At 38.4% G+C, this 25,321-nt stretch overlaps 1 protein-coding gene across 1 annotated transcript; it reads right to left on the reverse strand.

The window, feature by feature from the left end:
* Positions 1-879: 879 nt before the first annotated feature.
* LOC124271398 (protein RCC2-like) lies at positions 880-23,629 on the reverse strand. Its single transcript, XM_046706539.1, has 11 exons — positions 23,382-23,629; positions 21,811-21,901; positions 18,013-18,153; positions 12,553-12,684; positions 11,674-11,762; positions 10,795-10,909; positions 9,356-9,522; positions 7,860-8,040; positions 5,927-6,032; positions 4,925-4,997; positions 880-4,060 (listed from the first exon to the last, which is right to left on the reverse strand). The coding sequence occupies exons 1-11, from the start codon at positions 23,604-23,606 to the stop codon at positions 3,887-3,889; spliced, it is 1,494 nt and encodes a 497-aa protein (XP_046562495.1). The 5' UTR covers positions 23,607-23,629; the 3' UTR covers positions 880-3,886.
* Positions 23,630-25,321: the final 1,692 nt, after the last annotated feature.

Below are 25,321 nucleotides of genomic sequence, written 5' to 3' on the forward strand. Positions count from 1 at the left end.
AATCACCCTTCCTTCTGGCATCACCAGAGTCTGTGAGTGAAAGTTCTGACCAATATTCCAGTTATATCACGGCATGTCAGCTTAATGCGGGGATGGCAACAGGAAAACCTAATATTGTGTCACCGAATGGGGGGGTTTGAATTGATCAATTTGAAATATAATCGGCGGATATCTGCAGATCAGCGGAAGATTGCCATCTATGTTAATGTGCAAAAAAAACCCTGAAGTGATGCATGACATTTACCATTTTGGTGAACCCACACATACATGCATGGTACAGACAAATCAGGATTCAAACTAGGACTGCAACAACCTGGTTCCATTCATCAAAATCGAATCAGATTTGATTTTCGATAAGCATTATCACTATTTCGATTCGATATTTGAATATCCTTTTGTATTATTTCCACACAGCGAGAACGTAATCTTGACTTAACTCGAGCTGTTTTGAGCACTGAAATAAGGCGAAACATGATTGGTTGACGCCGGGTTAATTATCCAATGAGAATTGTTGCTAGTAGACATTGCCAAAGTGTTGTTCTGTGTTTAAATGTCATATTTTATTTGTTTGAAAAAGGTTACAACATTCCTGATTTCCCAGTAATATCTTGCAAAAAAGTTTTCAGTGTGATGTTTTGTTTAATAAACTCTGAGAGTTAAATGAAATCTGATGTTTTTTGTATGAAGAATCGAATCGAGGGTCCAATATCGAAAATCGTATATTGAGATCTGCGTGAATCGTTGCAGCCCTAATTCAAACCCAAAAGTTTCTATCAAATCCAAGGGACACAACTCCCACACAGTGAAGGTTAGAAGTGTTAGAACCTGGCTCGACTTAGGAGAGAAGAGCAAGGTTGAGAAACATTTTGTAAAATCCAGTTTCATATACATTGACTTTTATTTGATTTTTTGAATGCCCTTTACACAAATATGACAAAATCATGTTTGGACCAAACAGCTAAAAAATGATAACTAACAAGTAATGACGATGTTACACATAACATGCCTTGTAAACACGACACCAAAGGTTTCTGATTGCTAGATTCACATTCAAATTGGATTACTCATCACCATGGAAACGATCACCAACTGAACAAATATGAAACCTTCAAATAGTAAACATAGTTAACAAAATAAGCAAACAGTGAAGAAAACTTCAAATCAACAGAAAGGAACTTCAATTTCTTGCAGAGTTTTTAACCAATGTTCCGAGATCTGTACAAATAAAACATCCTCTATAGTACCTCAACATGAGTGAGTATGGTTTTACGTCGCTTTTAGCAATATTTCAGCAATATCCCGGGACATGAACTTCACACACTGTACCCATGTGGGGAATCGAACCCGGGCCTTCTGCATGATGGGCGAATTATTAACAAGCCCACCACCCCTAGCTCAACATGAAACAATCACTAATGTTATTAACGCTTCACAGTGGACAAAACACCCATGATCTACGAATGGATGGGTTCATACAGTCTCATTACTCACAACAAAGGTCAATGGCAAGAGGATGGTCATATCCAACCTGACTGCAGTTAAATTCAAACTAATGCAAGATAACCAGCTTTCAGTAGAAATTAGATCCTCAAGATTTTCACTAGTCTTGGACTAACAGACAAGTGGTTATGTTATGCAATGTTGTTCCCTGTCGCAGGTTATTATGGTATCAATAAAAGCCATCCACATTTTGCTTTTGGCCCAGAGGACAGTGAGTGATTATGGTTTTACGCCGCATCTAGCAATATTCCAGCAATATCATGAGCGGTAGGATGCCAGAGTTGGGCTTCACATATTGTACCCATGTGGGGAATCGAACCTGGGTCTTCAGCATGACAAGCGGACGCCTTAACCATTAGGCTACCCCAGAGGACAATGAAAAAATTGGTGTGGTACAAAACATAAGACTGGTTCCCATTTCTAACATCTCAAACATACAGGTTTCTTGTACAAAGTCAGAAGAGAGGTAATGCTTTGGACTATATTTCCAAGGTGAAGGTAATCCAACGTGAATGCGAAACTGGACAGAAACAGACAATGAATACAATGATGAATGCAGATGGTATTTACAACGCATCAAATGGCTGACATGAAGGATGATTCTCTACATAGCACAGCAATGAGTACATAACCCGCTTCAGATAGGTGCACTAGTTTTAAAATATTTGATATATTTGATTTATTGCAATAGTATCTGTACAGACTTAAAACAAGGGAAATCCCTCCACTAGAGGGACTGATTTGCACTGAATTCAAGCACTCGCCCAAAGTTTAATGACGGCCAGTAAGGGTAGACACCTTTGGTCAAATCTGACTTGTCTGCTACTCATATTGGACTAGTGCTTCAAAAGTTGGGTTTTTTAAAAATAAACCAAGTCCCTTTGGATTTTCACGTATACGAACTAGAGACCCTGAGCATCTCTTTCAATGTTATTTTAGAAACTTGCAAATTACATTTGCATTTAATTTGGACGCTCACCACATTGTTTACATTTATAGAACGGCAAATACAAACAGTCCAAAACTCTGACCTAACATATGATTGATACTTCCTTGATATATATACTCAACAAGACCTCGAACAGATGCGTACTTGTTGGAACTAGACTTTTGGTGTTTATGAATGTATGAAGTCTCAAGAAAGTTATACAGATCATATACAGTTATCAGAGAGCATTGCATGGTGTGACAATCTGACATCTCGTCCTCATGGTTTTGTTTGACATTGCTAAAACAATCCTGAATTGTTTTAGCAGTCTTGGAATCAAGGAACGGTAACTTAAAAACTGGCACCAGAAACCAAAATCCTTGTATTTCTTGTAACAGACAATTACAGGGCTCGATTTTAGGAAATTAGATCTATACTTTCACCAGGTGCAAGCTGACAAAACAAGCTGCACCTGGTTAAAACCTTGTTGCACCTGAAAAAACCCCAAACAGGCTGGACCCTTGTCCCATAAATTTATCAAAGTTGAAAAATGCACAAAGCTAACAAGAAAATCATCTGACATTAACACATGGTTTGGTGAGGGAGCATGGTAAATCACACTTACAGGGACTGAATGTATTTAACGACCAATGTTGTTTGCATCAGTAAGGGTTAGCGCATGTTGGTGACAACGATTTTGTTGCCTTTTCCAATAAATACCTACACTGAAACATGTCCTATATAGACAGTTAAATCGAGCCCTGTATTACCTAGAGCCGTAAAGTACACTGTTACTTTCAACCGATTCTCAGTCTTGGATGTGACCTACCAGTGACGTAACTAACCACTACACCACCAAATCACCAGTTCTTGAGAGACGGACATCAAATTACAAATTTAATAACATGGTGAGTGTGGGTCATCAGGTTATCATAAACACATGCTGAATCTTCTCATAGCCTTTATACAATTACTGAATTGTTCTGTGAACAGTACTTTAGTGAAGATGCTTTTTCACAACCTTCACAAAAACTGCAGAATTCTCAACATATACACATTGCCTCGCAGACAACTGTCACCATGGTAACCATTTTGGAATGAAGATATCTAAGTAATGATACTAGACACCTTGTAACACTTCAAAACATCTTGTTTGAGAAAAAACATCAGTAAACAACATAATCAAATTGATGTTAAGTATAAACATACTTAGATTCTTCACTGTAAATTTATCGAAAACTATTAAAAAGGCAACTTTCCAAAAGTACAAGATCCTTAAAATGGTTGTCATATACTAGTAAGATATAGTAAAAGTTATGAGACATGCTTGAAATTTGTTCGGTCGCGATGAGTAGTTCTGAGTGGAGAATTCAGCTCTTCTGTGACATGTTTCGCAGAACTGTTTCGGATGGAATTCTGCAATGTCAGCAATTCCCTGCTCAAGTTATCTTAAACAGGTCAAGGTGTAAATACAGGGAATTTCTCAAGTCTTTTCTGATCTTCTTCTGTGTCACATCTTGCAATGATGATGGAGTGTGCGTAGCCACATGCAATGGCGTGGACGTGAACACCATCTAGCAGCTTGACTTCCTGAGGTGTAGTTGAAGATCTCATCTTGTTCTCACCGTAACCCTGGAAAAACACATTGTTTGATGCAATAACGTTGGTTAACAACCACTGGGGTAAACAAATTAGAATCAGAGTGAGAGATAGAGAGTACTAACCCTGAGACAGGATATGTTTAAAAAATGGTCATATTCAATTTTGCCTTGACTGTCTTTCGTTGCTTTTTCTATGGTGAGTTAGTGAGTTTAGTTTTACGCCGCACTCAGCAATATTCCAGCTATACGGTGGCAGTCTGGACCATACAATCCAGTGATCAACATCTTTTTATGAGCATCGTTTTATGCCATTGGGATACGATGACGTGTCAATCAAGTCAGCAAGCCTGACTATGCGATCCAGCGAGTCTGCCTCTTATGACAAGCATGGGTTACTGAATACCAATTCTAACCCAGATCTTCACTGGTTTCAAAGTGGAAACACAGACCCAAGTGATGGGTCATAGCTTCTCGTGTAAATAACCAGCAATCAGGAAACTGATCAACTTTTCATCTGAAAAGGGACAGAAGGAAAGCCTTCTTGTCGAAGAGTTTGCTCGTCACTCCAAACCCTTGTTTGACTTCACACATAGCCTTTGTTTGTTTGTTTGTTGTTTAACGACGTATATTCCAGCTATATGGTGGTGGTCTGTAGAAAATAAAATCTGAACCAGACAATCCAGTGATCAACAGCATGGGCATGGATCTACTCAATGAGATATGATGAATTACATCAACCAAGTCAGCAAGCCTGACCACCAGATCTGTTAGTCGCCTCTTTCAACAAGCATGGGCAGCTGAAGACCAGTTCTAAACCGGATCTTCATGGGTTCCACTGAGTGTAGCCTATTCCTTGTGTCATCTGAATAATACCAGCAAAGTTTCTATAACTTACAAGTTCACCAAATGTTGGACTTGGGCCCCAGCTAATGACACTCTCATCTGCGGACAGCATTATACTGCGATTACTGCAATGAAAAAAATACACACGTGTTTGTGTTATTCCAGCCACGGACCATGATGAGAACATTTATGGTTTCAGTAATCTCCACCTACTTCTCTCGAATTTTCAAAAATATTTACTGACATGAAAACAAAGTAGGGTGATGGCTGCTATATATCTCCTGCTTTGTACAGCTTTGATTGGATGATGATGATGATGATGATGATGATGATGATGATGATGATGATGATGATGATGATGATGAGGATGAATATGGTTGTTATAACATCTTTTCCTCACTGATTTTAATGCCATATGTTTACATATTAGAGGTCTTTTGAGCACCTTTGGAAAGTTTCAACGACCATTTAATATTACCAGCTTGAACAGCTAAATAACCAGGGTTACAACAAATCTACTGTGTGGCAACTATGATACATATCACAATTAGGGGGAACAAATACGAATATTGGGTAATAAATACAATAACAAGCCGGCAGTTGATGTATAATTCATAGTGAGTGAGTTTCTTTTTACGTCGCACTCAGCAATATTCCAGCTATATGGCGGGTATGATTCATAAAGAAGTTCAGAACAGTGAGGGAGTGAGTGAGTTTAGTTTATGCCGGACTCAGCAATATTCCAGCTATATGGCGGGTATGATTCATAAAAGAAGTTCAGAACAGTGAGGGAGTGAGTGAGTTTAGTTTTACGCGGCACTCAGCAATATTCCAGCTATATTGCGGCAGTCTGTAAACAATCAAGTCTGGACTAGACATTCCAGTGATCAACAGCATGAGCATTGATCTACTCAATTGGGATACAATGTCATGTGTCAACCAAGTCAGCGAGCCTGATCAACCGATCCTGTTAGTCGCCTCTTACAACAAGCATGGGTTACTGAAGATCAATTCTAACCCAGATCTTCACGGGTAGTTTAGAACCAAGTCTTACCAGCAGCCCACACTGCGTATTTTCCACCCTGTCAGATCATGTACAAGTTTGGGATACATTGCTGCCTCTCCTGTTGTCTTTGTCTGGCCCCATAAATACAGAGCACCTGCAAAATACAAAAGTGACCTCAAATACAAAATGCTCAAATTTAACAAGTGTTATATTTGGGATCATAATTTCTTTGAGAGGCATTTTAGAAGTTGTGAAGATGAAAGAAAACAGTTCTTGCTTCTTTATTGCAATAACAGTGTAGGTACTAACACACTTGCTTGATAACGGTGTTAAACATCACACTCATTGCAATAAAGAAGTTGACTATCCATAGAACTTAGTTTTCTTTCATTTGGGATCATAGTTTTCAGCGTAGTCAGTCCAACAGTGCCTGAACCACATTATTTTCCCTACTGCCTAGCCCTTCCTGCAATGCCAAAGCGCTAAATGAAGCAAGTCTAGATTTCCTCAGGTTCTGAATCTCCCATCTCACTGGGTTTCAAGTTCTTAAAAGGCATTTAGAAACTGGACAAACATGAAGGAGGAAGAATTAGCTCTGAAACGTCATATAAAGAATAACAAGAAGTATTTATCCATAAAAACATATCATGTATTCACTGGGGCTCCTTTTCAATTTAAAAGGAATTTTTGTTTCTATCCAAATTATATATATTCAGAGGCCCAGATAAGCTGCGTATCCGGGTAAAAAACGCATAGAAAATTTCCAATTACGCATTGAAAAATAATTGTTGCGTACCAATTACGCTTTTAAAATGTTAGATACGCAAAAAGTTTAAAACAAATGCGTACGGAATATATTTATAACAAGCGTTTGCGTAATGAAAAAGACATCGATTGCTATCAAGTTGTACTGTTAGTATAGGACTAGTGTTGTACTGTCAGTATAGGATCAGTGATTTTTTATGAAATCATTTCCATTATATTTAAGTTGGTTTTGATTAGGTATGACATAAGGCAGAACATACCTGCTTAGTAAACTTACTCAATGACATAATACTTAGGTGAGTAAAATTACTGAAATACGCACATATTTGAAAGCAGTGGATAACGGAAAATGAAATACCCACTCAACATTCATAATATCCACTCCAAAACATACAGTGGGTACAGTACCCACATGAGCTAAATCTTATCTGGAGCTCTGCTAAGTGTTAGTCTACTTTCAGCCATACAACCTATCCTAACCTGTCATTATTTGATCTAGGGGAAATGGGGTTAAACAAGGTTGTTGCATGTACAGTCGAGCACCGTCGCGATATTCATGGGACCAAGAAAAAGAAATCGTAGTGTTTAGTCATAACATTGAGTACTTCCTAATTAAATCCTTCTTAATTAATCCTAATTAAATACAAAACAACTTCAACTCCATTAGCCCTAGCTACTTTACACTACCACATGCCTTTGATTCAAGCAGCACTGTGTGGAAACGTGTGGAAACAACCTCAGTTCAGAGGGATACTTGCCAATGCCAGGTAGGTGAATATCGAGTTTCTTTGCAAACATCGAGTTAAAAGGATAATTTTTGGGACATCCACATCGAGTTAAAAGCGCTTAAATAATGATAAATTATGAAGGATTTTGCCAGGAGCAAGATGTTATATTGAGACAACCGAGATATCGAGTGATCAGACTTTGACACAACGGTGCTCGACTGTATATAGAGATGTCTGTGTTTCCATGAGTCCGGTCTATCCCAGAGTAATACGATGCAAACCAGCCCTTGTCTTAGACCCTTAATGACGAGCACCAAGACATGGTATTGGTAAAAACAAACACATTCCTATGTCTCTTAGTATGATGTCGATGGGTATTGAACCGCTGACCCCATACTTTCCAGGCTGTTGTTTTCAACTTGGAATACCAAAAAGAGTGCTTTGCTACTGGTGTTTATCTGAAGCTTGAATCCCAGCTGTCTGCTTACCTAGTTCGCTGACTGCCATGCTGTATGTTGAACCTGCGTAGATTTGTGACGCACCCCGGTTGGGGCCTTCAAAGAATTTCAGAAGTCTTGGCACAAGATCATCCTTTGGTTCGGCATGACCTAGCCTCCCATAGCCTCCAAAACCCCATGTGAATATTCTTTTCCTCGTGTCGAGGACTAACTGTCAACACAAAAAGGGCATGATGTCTAAAAAGAAGGACATATTGCGTCAGACAAGGTCATGTTGCCTACACATGGCAGAATGGCAGTACACAAGGTAAATCAAAAAACTTTCATGTACAAGGCAACATTGCAACACACAAGGTTGTATTGTGATTGACAATACCATATTGCGACAGACAAGGATGTGTTGCCATATACAAGACCCAATCTCGATACACAAGGTTGTATTGTCAGACAAGGCTGTATTTCGATACCAAACCTGTTTACATTGAAGATATTGCCATAGTGAGTCAGTTGAGTTTTACACTGCTTTTGGCAACATTCAAGCAATATCACCTCAGGAGACACCAGAAATGGGCTTCACACATTGTACTGACTGACTGAGTTTTGTTTTACGCCGCTTTTAGCAATATTCCAGCAACATCACGGCAAGGGACACCAGAAATTTCACACATTGTAACCATGTGGGGAATGGAACCTAGGTCCTCGGCGTGACGAGCGAAAGCTTTAACTGCTGGGCTAGCCCCCTGCCCTTATCGTCATAATGAAATTGTGACAAAATGCTTCTAAGACTCCCAGGGCTCCAGATAATTTTTCAACATCAGGAGTACATACTCCTTATTTGTTCAATATTGAGTACTGGAAAACCTTAAGTGTACATTGAGAGTACTGACTGGAAGCTAATGAACTATCAGTAATCTTGTGTTTTGTTTCATATATGCACCACAACATTGCTACTCTTGTGTAAACAGGTCAATAACCAATACTTTTTTTCAGATAAATACATCTGTAAATGATTCTAAGACCGTACACTATTGGTCTGGTGCGTATCTGCTACGTTTTCTAAATTATTTCCTACCGTATCGTGCATATTTTTTATCCGTACATATTCGATACGGCCCTTATCTGGAGCCCTGACTCCTGAGTGTCATTGGTTTTCATGATGTCACAATCTAATGACAATCATTCTCAGAAATTATAGACACTCAGACAAAACAAGTCCTTGTTTTATCCCCCAATACTAAGCACCATGCAGTGAACAACTATCATATGATGTGGGGTGGTGTGGGTAGCCTAGTGGTTAAAGCGTTCGCTCTTCACACTGAAGACCCAGGTTCGATTCCCTACATGGGCAAAATGTGTGAAGCCCATTTCTGGTGTTCCCCGCCGGGATATTGCTGGAATATTGCTAAAAGCGGCGTAAAACTAGTCTCACTCCATATGATGTGGTAAGCAATCGAACCGATGACCCCCTGCACTCAAGGTCATGGACGTCACAGACTGTAACAAAGCTGTCTGTGACAGCAACCTACCGCATGATTGACGCCACAGGCGATGTCTCGTACATCCACATCCGACACAGGAACAACATGGCCGTCTCGTGTCTTCTCAATGAACACGACCACTTTTCTTGGTACCAGTTCACACTTGAATGACAATTTGTTACTTGTGACGAAAAATTTACCATCTGAATTATGACCTAGAATGAGAGGACAACAAAATTGAGAACATGGTGAATGTGACATCTTTTCGCAAACTTCCCAGTTGACGATTCACAGATCACTGCTTGTGATATAGTTCCAATTTTTTCACCCTTTATTGAAATGAAACAAATTCAGAGATCAACAGGTTTAGCTATACCATGGCGAACAGTAAATAAAGTCAACCAACGTATGCTGTTGTCAGTGTATGAAATAAGCCAAAAGCCCAGCCAGACACCAGGGCTGGTAATATCAAAATGTTACCAGCCAAAAATGGCTTTAACCAATCCGAATTTTAGACAATCCAAAGAAAATTACTCAGATGTATGGAACATGTTTTCTAAAAATTTTACCAGACCATCGGGATGGCTACCTATAAATGTAGACCGTCCGTCAGAAATCTAGCCTGTCTCGGGCAGTTGGACGAGCCTCATTCCATACACTGCTGTTATGGTTGTAAATAACATTTTCACTGGTAAAAGGATATGGTTATTGAGAGGGGCTTAAAGATGTCAATGATTAGTTTAATATTATTGAAATGTTATAATTCAATGAGAAAATAAGGAAGTTAACATCTAATGCAACTCCAGTTAGATACAGTGTGGACATTATCCACATCAATATTTTGAAACGTATATTAGATTATCTCATATTTCTATATGCAATAAAAAAACTGACAGTCCATGGATTAAAAGTTTTGATTTAAATAAGAAAATCTCTTTTCATAACAACCTACAATTATTGTATTTGCTGGAGGTACAGTGATCACACTGAAAACCCATTTCAGAGATGCCAACCCTCAATCTAATGAAAGCCGAGTCTGAGCACTGACAGTGTGAACTCACAGGGGGTGACCACGTGGTCGGCTCCATTTTGTTTCATGTACATACGGGCTAAGACATGCATTCGAAGAAAAACTTTGTCATCAATAACATGGAATATGCACAATCGAGACCCAAAAGATCACACACTAAGCTTCCAATGCTTTTTCCGGTGTCAACTCAAATAAATTACTGGTGACATACGAAATTGTATACCATTAAAAACATTTCAGATTTTTTTCTAAAAAAATCAGTTTTTTTAAAGACAAATTGGAGAGAGGATTTTGTTTAGGAAAATCGGAGTAACTCCTCTTAAATCGGAGTGGTTGGCATCTCTGCCATTTTAAACCGAGATCCTCATTAACTTTTCAGAGAGTCTCCAGGACTTGCATATAAATAAACCAATTCCTGGTGATGGTAATGTTAAAGAGTACTGAGATATCCACCCACCCAACTGCCCGTACTCGGGACACCCGAAGGAGTAGAGGTTTCCATTGATATCTGACATCATGCTGAACTCCGCTCCACAAGCTACCTTCCTGATTGGAGGACCCTTGAACTGGATCTGAAAACAACAAAACAATATTCAATCTAATTGTTGAACACACAAGTCGCACTTGTCATCACATCCCATGTAGACTGATGCTCATGATGTTAATCAATGGATTGTCTGGTCCAGACTTGGCTATTATCAAATTGCTGCAATATAATGCAGCATAAAACAAATACGTAATATTTATGATAAAATTAATATTTTATACTTATCCTGACTCATGCTTATTTGCTTTCTCATCCTCTCTTCCGAACGGTCAAGTGGAAACTTGAATCCCTTAAATTCCCTTGAAGCGAACGTACAATCCCCCACCCTGAGTTACCTCCCTTATTCCCGCCAAAACCTGCACGTGACCTACTCATGCCTTGGTCCTCACTCTCTCCTCTATTGCCCTATAAAAAGTATAAAACTAAACCTCCAAATGCCTCCTTGTTAGTAATTTCAAGGGTCCTTACAGGCACTAAGTCCCCCAGGATGCACTGTTTTCTGTATCCATTCTATACATCTGTGCGTATAGGGGGCATATGTCTGGATCATATAAAACCCTGACGGCCACAGAAGAAGCTAATACCATCTGGAACCTTTTCCCCATGCAGTAAGTGAGTAAGTTTAGCTTTAACGGCTTTTAGCAATATTCCAGCAACATCACGGCAGGGGACACCAGAAATGGGTTTCACACATTGTACTCATGTTGGGAATCAAACCCGGGCCTTCGGCGTGACGAGCGAACACTTAACCACTAAGCTACCCCACCGCCCCTCCCCATGCAGACTTACCCTGGTGGGACTGGGGACTGACGGACTCTGATGGCCGAGACCAAGCTGACCCATCTTGTTGTCTCCACAAGCAAAGACTCGACCCTTGTCTGCCAACAGACATTATAGAGATCAGTCAGTGATAGAAAATTCATCACCAGTCACACTGTGGTTTGCAGAGCATCTAATTTGTTTACATCTTCTGGTCATGACACAAAATACAGAACAGTCTACAGTACAATACTATCACATGATTCCAAGTTAATTCAAGTTATTCAAGATAATGGTTGAAATAAAAAGGATGGATGGATGGATGGATGGATGGATGGATGTAAAGAGATACAATTCCTAGGCATAATCAGGGCTCCAGATAAGGGCCGTATCAAGCGTATGTACGGATAAAAAATATGCACAATACGGAAGGACATATTTTGGAAAAAGTAGCAGATACGCACCACAGCAATGGTTTACGGTCTTAGAATCATTTACAGTTGTATTTATCCGAAAAAGGTATTGTTTTATTGTTTATTGACCTGTTTACACAAGAGTAGCAATGTTGTGGTGCATATATGAAACAAAACACAAGATTACTGGTACTCCATTAAATTCCATTCAGTACTCTAAATGTACTCTTAAAGTTTTCCAGTACTCTTATATTGAAAAAATAAGGAGTACGTACTCCTGATGTTGAAAAATTATCTGGAGCCCTGCATAATTATATACCTCTAATCTTTTACGGCACCAAGCTCCTCTGGGTGGTAAGTGTATAAGCTCTGCCTACTGGACTGTATTTATAAAAACTCTTGATTTTAGATAGACATTTATGTTTTGTTTTATAACTATGCGACTGTTGTAATTGATTTGACACAAATTGATTGTAACAAAGACTATGGGTCCCACCTGTGAGGAACAGTGTGTGATTCTTCCCTACAGCTGCTGAGATGATATTGATATCCTTGAGGCACTCCACAGCTGTTGGGACATCCCGCCTCACTGCGTCACCAGTGCCCAGCTGACCCTTCTCATTACGACCTGAAACACAACATGAAAATCTTGCAAGGCTCATACAGAAAATTCCAGCCAAACCTACTTTTATCGATAGCTAATTCTTATTGTTGCAAATGGAAACATTGTTTCAAACTTGTGTATTTTGAAGATTTTTACATCAAATCAACCGTGCCCATGAAGAAATACATATTATCTTTGCCTTGTGCATCTTGACATACTGATCACGTCTATTTGTAAAACAACGGACATCTTGACATACTGATCACGTCTATTTGTAAAACAACGGACATCTTGACATACTGATCAAGTCTATTTGTAAAGCCACGGACATCTTGACATACTGATCAAGTCTATTTGTAAAACAACGGACATCTTGACATACTGATCAAGTCTTTTTGTAAAACAACGGACATCTTGACATACTGATCACGTCTATTTGTAAAACAACGGACATCTTGACATACTGATCACGTCTATTTGTAAAACAACGGACATCTTGACATACTGATCAAGTCTATTTGTAAAACAACGGACATCTTGACATACTGATCAAGTCTATTTGTAAAACAACGGACATCTTGACATACTGATCACGTCTATTTGTAAAACAACGGACATCTTGACATACTGATCAAGTCTATTTGTAAAACAACGGACATCTTGACATACTGATCACGTCTATTTGTAAAACAACGGACATCTTGACATACTGATCACGTCTATTTGTAAAACAATGTGCATCTTGACATACTGATCAAGTCTATTTGTAAAACAATCAGACTCATGTTGGCCTTGTTTCATAAATTGAATTCATGCATGAACATGCAACAGACCCTCCAATAATGGGTTATCAAACTTCAAAGTGTCAATATCTAGCTTAACATGTCCCAAAAAAACCCTTCCATCAACCATTCATTTAACTCCCATTAACATGTTACCAAACTTCCTTAACCCTTTCAACACCGCAGGCCGAATAATCGGCCACAACGTTATGAGTCCCCAGACACCGGAGGCCGATTAATCGGCCAGGCAGTAGTCACGTCAAAATGAGACATAATTTTAGGAACCTACCCGACTTTTGATTCATATATCAAATCTATTACATTTCACAATGTCTGAAAACACTTATCAAATTTCAATTTATCATATATTATTAGCAGAATTAAAATTATAAACTATTTTTCGCAATGTTCTTGAAAACAACGATTCTCGGACACATGCTTGACGGCGGGTCTCAATAACATTGTCAAGAGCAAAATAGCGATGTTTGAGAAATTATTAAATAAATTGAATAAACTAATGAATAAAATCAACAACAGCATTCATTAAAGTTGTCAAGCGTACATATAAAATTACTATTTCCATCTTTTTCTGCGATCATGTAATGCAAGTCAAGTCACTGACAAATGACATCTCGGCTCGCCGCTCAATCTTCAACAGCTTTCGGACCACGATGTTTAATCGCGAAAATACATACATGAAGCATTTTTGTCATGCAGGTCATAACCAAGCCGCGATCACGTCAATAAGTTCCATAATTTACATTATAGGTAGCGATTTCTTGCCTAATATGTTCAGAATACCATTATTTTACCCAAAACTTTTGTCAAAATCTAAAAGTTTTCATTTACGAGGAGGATATCCATTGCTGTTATATGATTGGCTGCCTTAGGTCGATGTCTGATTTTGACCAATGGCGATCCTTTATAGCAGACTGTGGCGAAAAAGCGTCATGACATCAAGCGATTTGCAGCATGTTATTCATCTGAAGAAAGCGGAGGTATTTTCAGTTGTTATGTCATTTTACCAAGCGGAAGCCACAGATATCGGAAATAAGGCTGACCATACATATTGTTTAAGAAATCTTTTTATAATAATTTTCTGATTACGTAAAGATGAAAATATACAAGAAAAAGGCACGGGCATATTATGACATGTCACAAATGGGAAAAAATCGCCATAGTTTTTGCTCCTTTCGTGGTTTATCTGGGCGTTATAAATGTAAGCTTGCATTTTCATTCAAATATAAATTTATTTAAGTTGTAGTTGTATTATTTGAATAATATTATAAAAATAAACTTCATATTTATCAACAGTAGGATTAGATCTTTTAAATGGTGTATGGGATGTAGTAGCAATAACGTTTTACAAGCTTATAATTTCCTTCATAAACATAGGCTTCATCTATGACCTCAGAGTCTCTGGGAACTCGGTGTCATGGCAGTAAATACCTCTGGTTGACTGGTGTTGAAAGAGTTAACTATGTCACTAAAACTCTAACATGTCATTGAACTTAATTTAAACATGCCATTCAACCTCCTTTAACGTGTCATTTAACCTCCACTTACAGTAACACGTCATTTAACCTCCACTAACACGTCATTTAACCTCCACTAACACGTCATTCCACCTCCACTAACACGTCATTCAACCTCCACTAACACATCTTTCAACCTCCACTAACACATCATTCAACCTCCATTAACTCTTTCAACACCAGTCAACCAGAGGCCTTTACTGCCATGACACCAAGTTCCCAGAGACTTTGAGGTCATAGATGGAGCCTATGTTTATCAAGGAAAATATCTGCTTGTAAAACATTATTGCTACTACATATCATACACCATTTGAAAGGTCTAATCCTACTGTTTATAAATATGAAAGTAATATTTATGATATTATTCAAGTAATACGACTACAACTTAAATTAATTTTTAATGAAAATGCAAGCTTACACATTTATATGTCTCCAGATAAACCCCGAAGGAAGCAAAAAATGAGGCGATTTTTTTTTCATTTGTAACGTCATAATATCCCCTTACCCTTTTCTTTTATATTTTCATTTTTACATAATCGGTAACGTGATACAACAGCGTGAAATACCTCCGTTTTCGAAGCTTCGTATGAACAACATGTGAGGCGATTTGTTTGATGGCGGGTATCGCTCGAAAGCTCTGAACATCAACAATATCACTGTACCCTTGCCAAAAGTATTTTCACAGTTGTAAGAAGCGATTTTATTGGATAAAGATTGGTTTCTAATGACGCTTATTTGCCTCAGTCTGCTATAAGGATCGTGATTGGTCAAAATCAGACACGTGACCTAAGGCAGCCAATCAGATAACAGCAATGGATCCTGTCGTCGTAAACGAAAACCTGCAGGTTCAGACGAAAGTTTTGGGTAAAATCATGCTATTCTGAACGTGTTACGCAAAAAATCACAACATATGCGTATATTATGGAACATAGTGGACATATTGTGCTAGGTTACAAAAATGCTTCATGCATATATTTTAGCATTAAACATCGTGTCCGAGCGTAAAGTTCGAAGAGACAAAAGCCGAGATGTCACTTGAATTACATTACACGATCACACAATAAAGATGGAAATAGTAAGTTATAATGTTCGTTTGACAACTTTTATGAGTACTGTTGTTGATTTTATTCTTTAATTTATTTAATTATTTCCTCTAAACATCCTTAATTTTCTCTGATGTGTCTGAGAATCGTTTTTTTCAATAACATTGCGAAAAATAGTTCATAATTCTACTTCTGTCGATTATATATGGCCATTTGAAATGTAATAAGTGTTTTCAGGCATTATGAAAAGTGATAGATTTGATAAATGAATCATATGTTAGTTAGGTTCCTAAAATTATATATCATTTTGATGTGACTACTGCCTGGCTGGTTTTCCGGCCTACGGTATCTGGGGACTGGTGACGGGTGACGTCTTGGCCGGTTTTCCGGCCTACGGTGCTGAATAGGTTAATGACATGTAAGTGTGTTTTAGAATAAGAAAAATTATAGCTTAAATAGCTTATCGCAAAATCTATTTCAATGCTGCCATTAAGATCTCATTAATCCTTTAGTGTTCAATGTACCTGTTAGTCAAGGATGGTTTGAGACAATCAGGTCCAATTTGTTCCAGTGAATGTGTTAAGAATGACAGTCTAATCATGCTTAGTGTGCATGAGTGTGAGAGAGTGAGTGAGTATGGTTTTACGCCGCTTTTAGCAATATTCAAGCAATATCACGGCGGGGGACACCAGAAATGGGCTTCACACATTGTGCCCATGTAGGGATTCGAACCCGGGACTTCGGAGTGACAAGCGGACACTTTCACCACCAGGCTACCCCACCGCCCCGAGTGTGAGAGAGGGGGAAGAGGAGGTGGTGTGCCAGGATTAAGATGCACAAAACAACTATAACACTACAAAAGCTATAACTGTTGTATGTCTGTGAAAAGAGGGTTATAAAAGCCATATCGATTAAGACTGGGGTCAAGAATTCACCTGCATAAAAATTACAACGGTAATTAATGCTACAACAGTGGTAAATCTATTTTAAGCTATGGGAGACACAGCCATATTAGCGCTATGATCACCATGTGAAACTGGCCAACAACCTCAACTGTGTAACAAATTTCACATATTTCTGACTGCTGTCTAAATAGAAATGAACAATACTCAAGATGCTGGCCTTGCAATCCAAAATAACACCAAAGACGTTTTAGTAAAGTAAGTGTTATCACTAAGGTCGCTATACAGAATGTGACTGTGGTTTTATCAGTTCTGAACAGCAAAGTATTATTGACACTGACAGAATTTCACACAATTTGAAAACCAATTCTAAATTTGAGAAAAGATAGTTTCTACCTATATTTTGTTACCATCTTGAGAGAGAATATTTTAGAACATTTGCTTGAAGAATCCAAGTCAGATTCCCTGAAAAATAAAACATTTAAATGCATGTTTGCATGGCAATGGCCACAATCTGTCTTTCAACGAAAAAGAAAACATTTTCAAGAATTTCAATAGGCACATCAATTTCCATGACATTTCGAGGTTGTGAGATAAAAGTTACAACTCATTCATCTTATTTCAGTGTCTGTAACATTGTGTACAAGAACCATGTTTTGATTGGCTCTAAAGAAAACATTTTCAAGAATTTCAATAGGCACATCAATTTCCATGACATTTCGAGGGGAGATAAAAGTTACAACTCATTCATCTTATTTCAGTGTCTGTAACATTGTGTACAAGAACCATGTTTTGATTGGCTCTATTTCTAATTCGAAACCGGGACGTGACGAGCGTACACTTTAACCACTAGGCTATCACGCTGCTCCTCAGTGAAACAGTAAAACAAAACAATTTTTTATAAGGTTCTTGCATGACTACGGTAAATAACATGAGTTCAAGTGGAAACCACTGATTTGTCATGCACTCATAAATATTCGATTCAAGTGGCCACAAAATAAAGGGATTTGGTAAACTAAACACGTAAGTGAATTGTAACAGCCATAGTATTAACAAATGGATGAGAAGTTATATGATATATGAAACTGACCCCAAGTATAGACTTGTCCTTCTGTAGTGATGATGACGCAGTGACATCCAGTACTACCCGACACCACCGTCCGCACACGGACATTCTTCAGACTCGCAATACGATGGGGCCCCCATAGATTGGGTCCACCTCGGTTTTTTACTGAAATCAAATTACAATTTCAAACACTCATGATTCATAAACAATAGATTAGAATGTATAACCGAATAATATATTAGAAGGGTGTATATTCACTATTGTAATTCTATTTCAATAGTACCCAACATTACTGCATGAGTACTGTGACAGTATTAAACTTTCAGGATTAATGAGGTAAAATTTAATGCAGGCAATATTTCAGCCAAATAACGACAAAGCTTATAACCATATAATTATTAAATGTAATGAACAAATATTAATCTTGCACACATCGAAGTTGCTTTATGGCACATCAAAGATGGAAAGTTAGCTTGTTATAATAGATGGGTATTGGAGTTTCAAAGGGCAGGGATTGGGAAAGGAAGGGGTAATTGGCCATTTTGCACATTAGAATAAAATATGGCCCATTAAAATTTTGAGGGTTTACTATTGATACAAGGGCAGTGGTCCATTCTAAATTCAGAAAATGGCTAATAAGCCTGAAAATGGCCCATTGTCAAAGTTCTCTATCCCAAACCCTGAAAGGGTATCACAATATATTGCCAAACAAAATGCTGTATTGTTATACACACAATGATATATTGTATAATTCCAAATTTGGAGTTACTTTTAGCAATATTCCAGCAATACAACAGAAACAAGCATTGTCACTCAGGTGACATAATCCCCCGCCGCAAATTATCAAATCAAACTTATAAAGTAATGAAAGTTTAAGATGAAGTTAAATGTCAACAAAAACATGACCAGTCAACCTCTCTTGATATCTGGCTCTATAGTTGTTTAAACATATTTTCAAGACTGACTTTGACCTTGACATGAATGTCATAGTGTATGAAATATGCAAAACTAGTACTAAAGAAATTGCTTATTGAAAAACATTCAAGGGAGGTTTTGAAAGTCTATGAAGAAAATCCAGTGAACCGTTCTTAAAATATCTTGCTGACAATTAACATGCTAAAATCTTCAAAGTGTTGTTGTGACCCTAAAAATAATGTGAAGGTCACTTAAATTGACTGGGCCCTGGGCCTTCCCTAGATGAAGCTTGGTGTCAAATATGAAGAAAATCCAGTGAATATTTTTTGCGATATCTTGCTGACTATCTTAACATGCAAGTTAACATGCTGAAATCTTCAAAGTGTCGCCATGACCTTGAAAATTATGTGAAGGTCACCCAAATCGACTGGGCCCTGTGCCTTCCGTAGATAAAGCTTGGGGTTGAATATGAAGAAAATCCAGAGAACGGTTCTTGAGATAGCTTAACATGCAGGTAAAACGTTAAAGTCCCCTTGTGACCTTGAAATGAAGGTCAAGGTCACCAAACCTGACTTGGACCTTTCTTATACTGTGATGAACCTAGGTACCAAATATGAAAAGAATCTAGTGAACGGTTCTTAAGATATTCCAATTCATCGTATGGACGGAGCCTAATACTATATCCCCCGCTTCGCGCTAAACGCGCGGCAGGGGATAATAAGCTTCACACATTGTACCCACTGTGGGGAATCAAACCCAGGCCTTCGGCATGACAAGCAAACACTATAACTACTGGACAACCCCATCGCCCTCTTAAAGTCAGTTTCTTTGGTGGGTAAATTAGGAAAACTTTCATTTTTCTTTTTTAACATGAACTTATCTTGCAGTTGTAACTTTCTGATACAAAATTTAAATTAAGACTAAACTTACAACTAAATGTGAAAGTTCCACTTTTCAAACAAGAAGTAACAGTTTGTATCCCAAATGGGTCTCAACCCCAAAAAGGACTAGAATCTATACTTTACTGAAGATGTAATTGTAAATATATCCTGTTAGTATTTGAATGATATAACAGTTTGTCAGTTAGATGTGTGTGTATGGGGGGAAGCCCATCTTAGTGAGACCCACAAACATGGGCATGGTGCAGACAAACCTAGATTTGTTTGTTTGTTGTACACCGCACTCAGCAATATTCCAGCTATATTGCGGTGGTCTGTAAATAATTCAGTCTGGACCAGACAATCCAGTGATCAACAGCATTAGCATCAACCTATGCAATTGGGATACAATGACATGTGCCAACCAAGTTTACGAGCCTGATCACCACATCCTGTTTGTCGCCTCTTGCGACATTGGCTGCTGAAGACAAAGTCTAACACGGATCTTCATGGGTCAGACAAATCTAGAAACCACAGCACTAACATTGCTGTCGAATAAGGTACACAAAGTATATATCAGCCTTGCCTCAATCTGATAGCCAAGCCTGTTGACACAATATAAATTTTAAAAAAAAAATCAATAGCGTAAGTTACCAAATACCAGGAAGTAAACATAGGTGGGACCATCTCATAACCTGAAACAACTTTATGAGAAAAGTGCTTTTCATACATTCATTTCTATCAAAACTACTTCAAACATTGATTCCCATGTGGGGAAACGAACCCAGGTTTTCCACGCTTAACCACCAGGCTACCCTACCACCCCTTCCATAAATATCTACCAGGGATTTACTCGGTTCCTGTATATGAGGGTCCCTTGGACTGGTACTCTTAATTTTCACGGGTCCTGGACTACAAAATGGGGGTCCCAAACACTTATATATTTTATTAATACTGTTATCGTATTGTGAATCATGTTCATCAGATAAATTGTTACAGAATTTAAATTGCAAATAATACCATAACCCAGCTAGCAACCTCAGATAACTTATTGTTACTTGATTGGAATTTTTACAAAAAAGCATTTGGACTTTTTCTGTGTCCCTGTGGACGTGATAATAAATTTCGTTGCGTCCATTGTCAATTTTTATGAGTATAGGATGCAGGAATTCGTGTCCTGTAAATCCCTGATCTACCCCACATGCTACTAAGTAGAACATATTCAACCAATTAGAAATTAACTATTTCTTGATTCAGATGTCACTGTCGCCTAACATTGATTTCTGACACATCAAGGGTGGAAATGTTTGCTTGTTAATGGGGATGGACAGTGGAGTGTCAAAGAGCATCACATTATATTGCCAAACCAAAGGCTGTATTGTTATATATATACATTATAATTCCAAATTTAGAATTCAGAAGCAATCTGAAAAATTACTGCATAAATTGACGTTTAAAAATAGAACAAAACAAGATGCTGGTAATGCTGTTTTCTCCAGATAATAACAGTAAATATTGACCAAATATTTTTTGTTTGTTTAGGACAGAAGCTTCCCCAGTTAGGATTTTTCTTTCATATTTGAAACAACTGACCAATCTGCTATTATTGAGACCCATTTGTTATTGACAAAAGTGTAAAGTGTGCATGTACATAAGGGAGGTAACTGCAAAATAACTTTTCGCGGGTGTTTGGCAAGTGGATAACATCAAACACAAGTTAAGAATCGCTATTTGAAATCTGATATAATGCACATTCAAAAATAATTTTGTGATACGATTTGTTGCAAGAACAAGTGAGTGAGTGAGCGAGTTGGGTTTTACGCCGCTTTTAAATAGCAATATTCAAGTAATATTATGGCAGGGGACACCAGAAATGGGCTTCACACACTGTACCCATGTGGGGAATCAAACCCGGATCTTTGGTGTGACGACTGAACGCTTTAACCACTAGGCTACCTCACTGCCCCCTTGAAAGAAAGAACCACAACATATATACCGATAATACAGCACACCATAAGTTGTTCCTCACCTCCTTTAGGTAGCTGGCTCCTGCCGATCAAGTCCCAGTTCGTGCCGCCACTAAACAAGACCTCCCCACTCAGCATGGATCCCTCAAGGGTCTGCAACAAACATCACAGGGTTCACTCACCCACCAAACACTAAAAAAGGTATACATGTTTTCTCAATACACTTCACAGCCATTTCAGGTAGGCATTTGTGATATTCTACAAAATTGGACACAAATTTTTAACATTCTCCATTTAATTAATTTGAGGAATTGGGAAAATTTTAATTCAGTTTGTGAATGATTACTGGCATTTGCTACAGATTTGGGTCTGTAAATAATCGAGTCTGGACCAGACAATCCAGTGATCAACAACATGTGCATCGATCTGCGCAATTGGGAACCGATGACATGTGTCAACAAAGTCAGTGAGTCTGACCACCTGATCCCGTTAGTCACCTCTTACGACAAGCATGGGTTACTGAAGGTTCATTCTAACCCGGACCTTCGCGTGTCCATTTATTTATCAACGGGTTGTTGATCATCATATAGTCTGGACAAACGTTTATTCAGGGCTGAGGTAATATGAGAGATGACTTAAATCAAGAGCAATGTAAGTAGACAGATTCAGCCTATGGTTCTCACGCTGCAACTGCCTTTGATGAATATGCATACTGGTATATAATTGCAAACATATAAATAACACACTACTGAAAACACTTCTCCTTAATGAATGTTTACCTACACTTTTCATCTCACTACTAAATATATGCAAAACACATCCCTTATCTAAAATCCACACTAATGCGTTTCTGTGAATTAAAAAAAGAGAGACTATATTCATATGCAAGATCAGACAATGAAAAAAACTCCACAAATCTAAAAATAGAAACACTATGCTCAGTTCCAGAACAAAATACAACAATCTAAATTCAACAATGTTATCATACAATATTTGTTACATAACTGGCAGAATATTTCCTTATATCTTGTTACGGACCCACTGACTATCACAGGCATATCTGACATTTCTCATTGTTTTGGTTGTGCTAATTCTTTACAGGAAACTGACGAAAACATTATGACAACATTGAGTATAACACCACGATCAAAACAATTATTAGTCACACAATTCATCGTCATCTCTGATTTATGTAGAGCCGTGACAGGTTCACATGAGTACACGCCATGGAAATTTACTGAATCAACTGATATGTAGAACCGCCATACATCACCAGTGCCCAGCTCAAATCATAAAATCAATAACACTATCCCCAGTTGCGTCTGAATGTCACCCCTAAATGAAGGCAACTGGCTTCACGACCTGCTTTTATTAACGAGTACAACACAGATCATTGCATGACACAAATTTCATAAAATAAATCGTCTCGTTCAGTAGGGTAGTCGTGGTTTAATATTGATTCAGAACCCATTGTTTCCTTCTAACAAAGCAGACGTCATTCAAACCTACGGCATTACACTTGGCCAAATTACCATTTATTATACGAGATCGACACATTACGGAACATAACCCGAGTCCGACCAATCAAAACATATGTGATGGATTGAAAGGTGGATATTTAATGTTTTCTTACGATATCGATGTCATCATCGGGTTCATTGTTCATCGGTGTCGCTCCATTTCCAGCTCCGTGGTCGCTATCGGAATCGTCAGAATCGTCGTTGTTCTTCTTCTTCTTGCGTTTCTTTACTTGTACTTTACCCTCACCCTCTGGGTTTCGCTTCTTTGGAGGCATGTCGGCTGCTTGTAAGAGCTTATTTGTCAAATCGTCAACAAAAACCGCGAAACCCTTTATCATGCAATGGTATAGACTCTCGCACTTTCGCGATCTCGCGCCACGTGCTCGAGACCGTCCTGATTGGTTGATCGTGTAAACGCGCGTAAAATAATCATACTATAATACTAAGCGCAATGTAGACGGAACCTAGTCAGGAACTAATCCTAATAACTAGGTTGGCAGCATTTTGCCTTCCAATGAAATAATTTTTAACACGCATCTGAAGCTCAGAGGTAGTACCTACTTTTCACGATAGATTTTATGTTTTAGGGAGTTTTGTTTCTAACGACGGCATCAAGTTACATTCAAATATATTTACAATAAATTACGTTTATTAGAACACGCAAATATATACAACGACCTGACGGTTGTAACGAACCGTTCTACCTTTATATTTTTGGTCCCTGTCAGTTATTCAATGTTTTAGTCGAAATGCTTAAAACAAATTACGATTAAAACGATCAAAATTACCGGCCCCTTTGAATTCGTTATAACCGTAGCACACTGTAGTTGTCAAATGCATCATTTTCGCATTTCAAAACTTATAAATTGAGAAGCTTACTATGTGCCGTTCAATAACATCACAATCAAAGCATTTTTCGAAAAATGAAACGTGAAAGTCTTTTGGATAAAAATATAAAAAGAATCGAGCCACAAATTTTCACTGATTATTGATACACTTAACCCTTCTTGTGAACCCAGATTCTGCTGATCCATCACTGAAGTTTCGAATGTTTACGCCGCTTTTAAATAGCAATATTCCAGCAATATCACAGCGGGGGACACCAGAAATGGGCTTCACACATTGTACCCATGTGGGGAATAGAACTCGGGTCTTCGGCGTGACGAACCAACGCTTTAACCATTAGGCTGCCCAACACAGCCGCCCCGAGAATCGAACCACAGAAACTCTGCGCTAAGACCTGATGCTCTATCTGCTAGACCACAGATCGAGGTGCTTTTGAGGTGAGGTGAGGTGAAATTGGGTTTTACGTCGTGCTTGAGAATATTTCGCTCATATGACGACGTGCATGCGTGTGTATGTGTATGTGCGGCTGCTTGTACTAGCCCAGACTTAAGCTGGTTTTATAGTGCTAGCCCACTGAGATACCACGCCGCAGTGAAGCATGAATACCCCACTCAGACACATTATACTGACTCCGAGCCGACCAGTCCTTGTTGTACCCATTAATGCCGAGCGCCAGGCAGGGACCAACAAGTACCATATTTTAACGTCTTTTGGTATGACGCGGTCGGGGAGGGTGCTTTTGAGAGCTTAATAAAACGTATCTGTTTTTATTTTATCATTTGCACATAACATTGACTTTATTAAGGGTAAATAATTATTCACATTTTGCAAACTTTTCGCCAGAGACCTTATACCGATAACCATATAACTGTATATGGTCTCTTTTCGCATATGACTGTTCTATCAACGTTTAGTGAAGGGCACTTTGAAAATCACAAAAAGCTTTGCATTTGGCCCCGCAAGTACTAAATCTTGTGAAATCGGAAAAAAACATCTTCATAATTACTGGTGTAGGCTGCAAGGTCTAAAGTTACCAACAACAATTAATACGACGCTGTCTGGGTCAGCTTTTGACTGTGAACTGACCCCACCTCTGGCGATGCAACTGAAAGAGGAAGATAACCTTCCTCTGACGAAGTTACTGAAATGTGAAGTTGTCCCACCTCTGACGAAGCCTTTGACGGTGATGTTGCCACACATTTGACAG

Source organism: Haliotis rubra, unplaced genomic scaffold, assembly GCF_003918875.1.
Source record: "Haliotis rubra isolate DU_JTF1 unplaced genomic scaffold, ASM391887v1 Scf16, whole genome shotgun sequence".
NCBI lineage: Eukaryota > Metazoa > Mollusca > Gastropoda > Lepetellida > Haliotidae > Haliotis > Haliotis rubra.

Coding starts and splice junctions, on each gene's coding strand:
- LOC124271398 (XM_046706539.1), bottom strand. CDS start 23,606: ATGATAAAGGGTTTCGCGGTTTTTGTTGACGATTTGACAAATAAGCTC. Junction 18,154..21,810: donor GAGCCAGCTACCTAAAGGAG/GTGAGGAACAAC, acceptor ATTTGATTTCAG/TAAAAAACCGAGGTGGACCC. Junction 8,041..9,355: donor CCTGTGGCGTCAATCATGCG/GTAGGTTGCTGT, acceptor TTGTGTTGACAG/TTAGTCCTCGACACGAGGAA.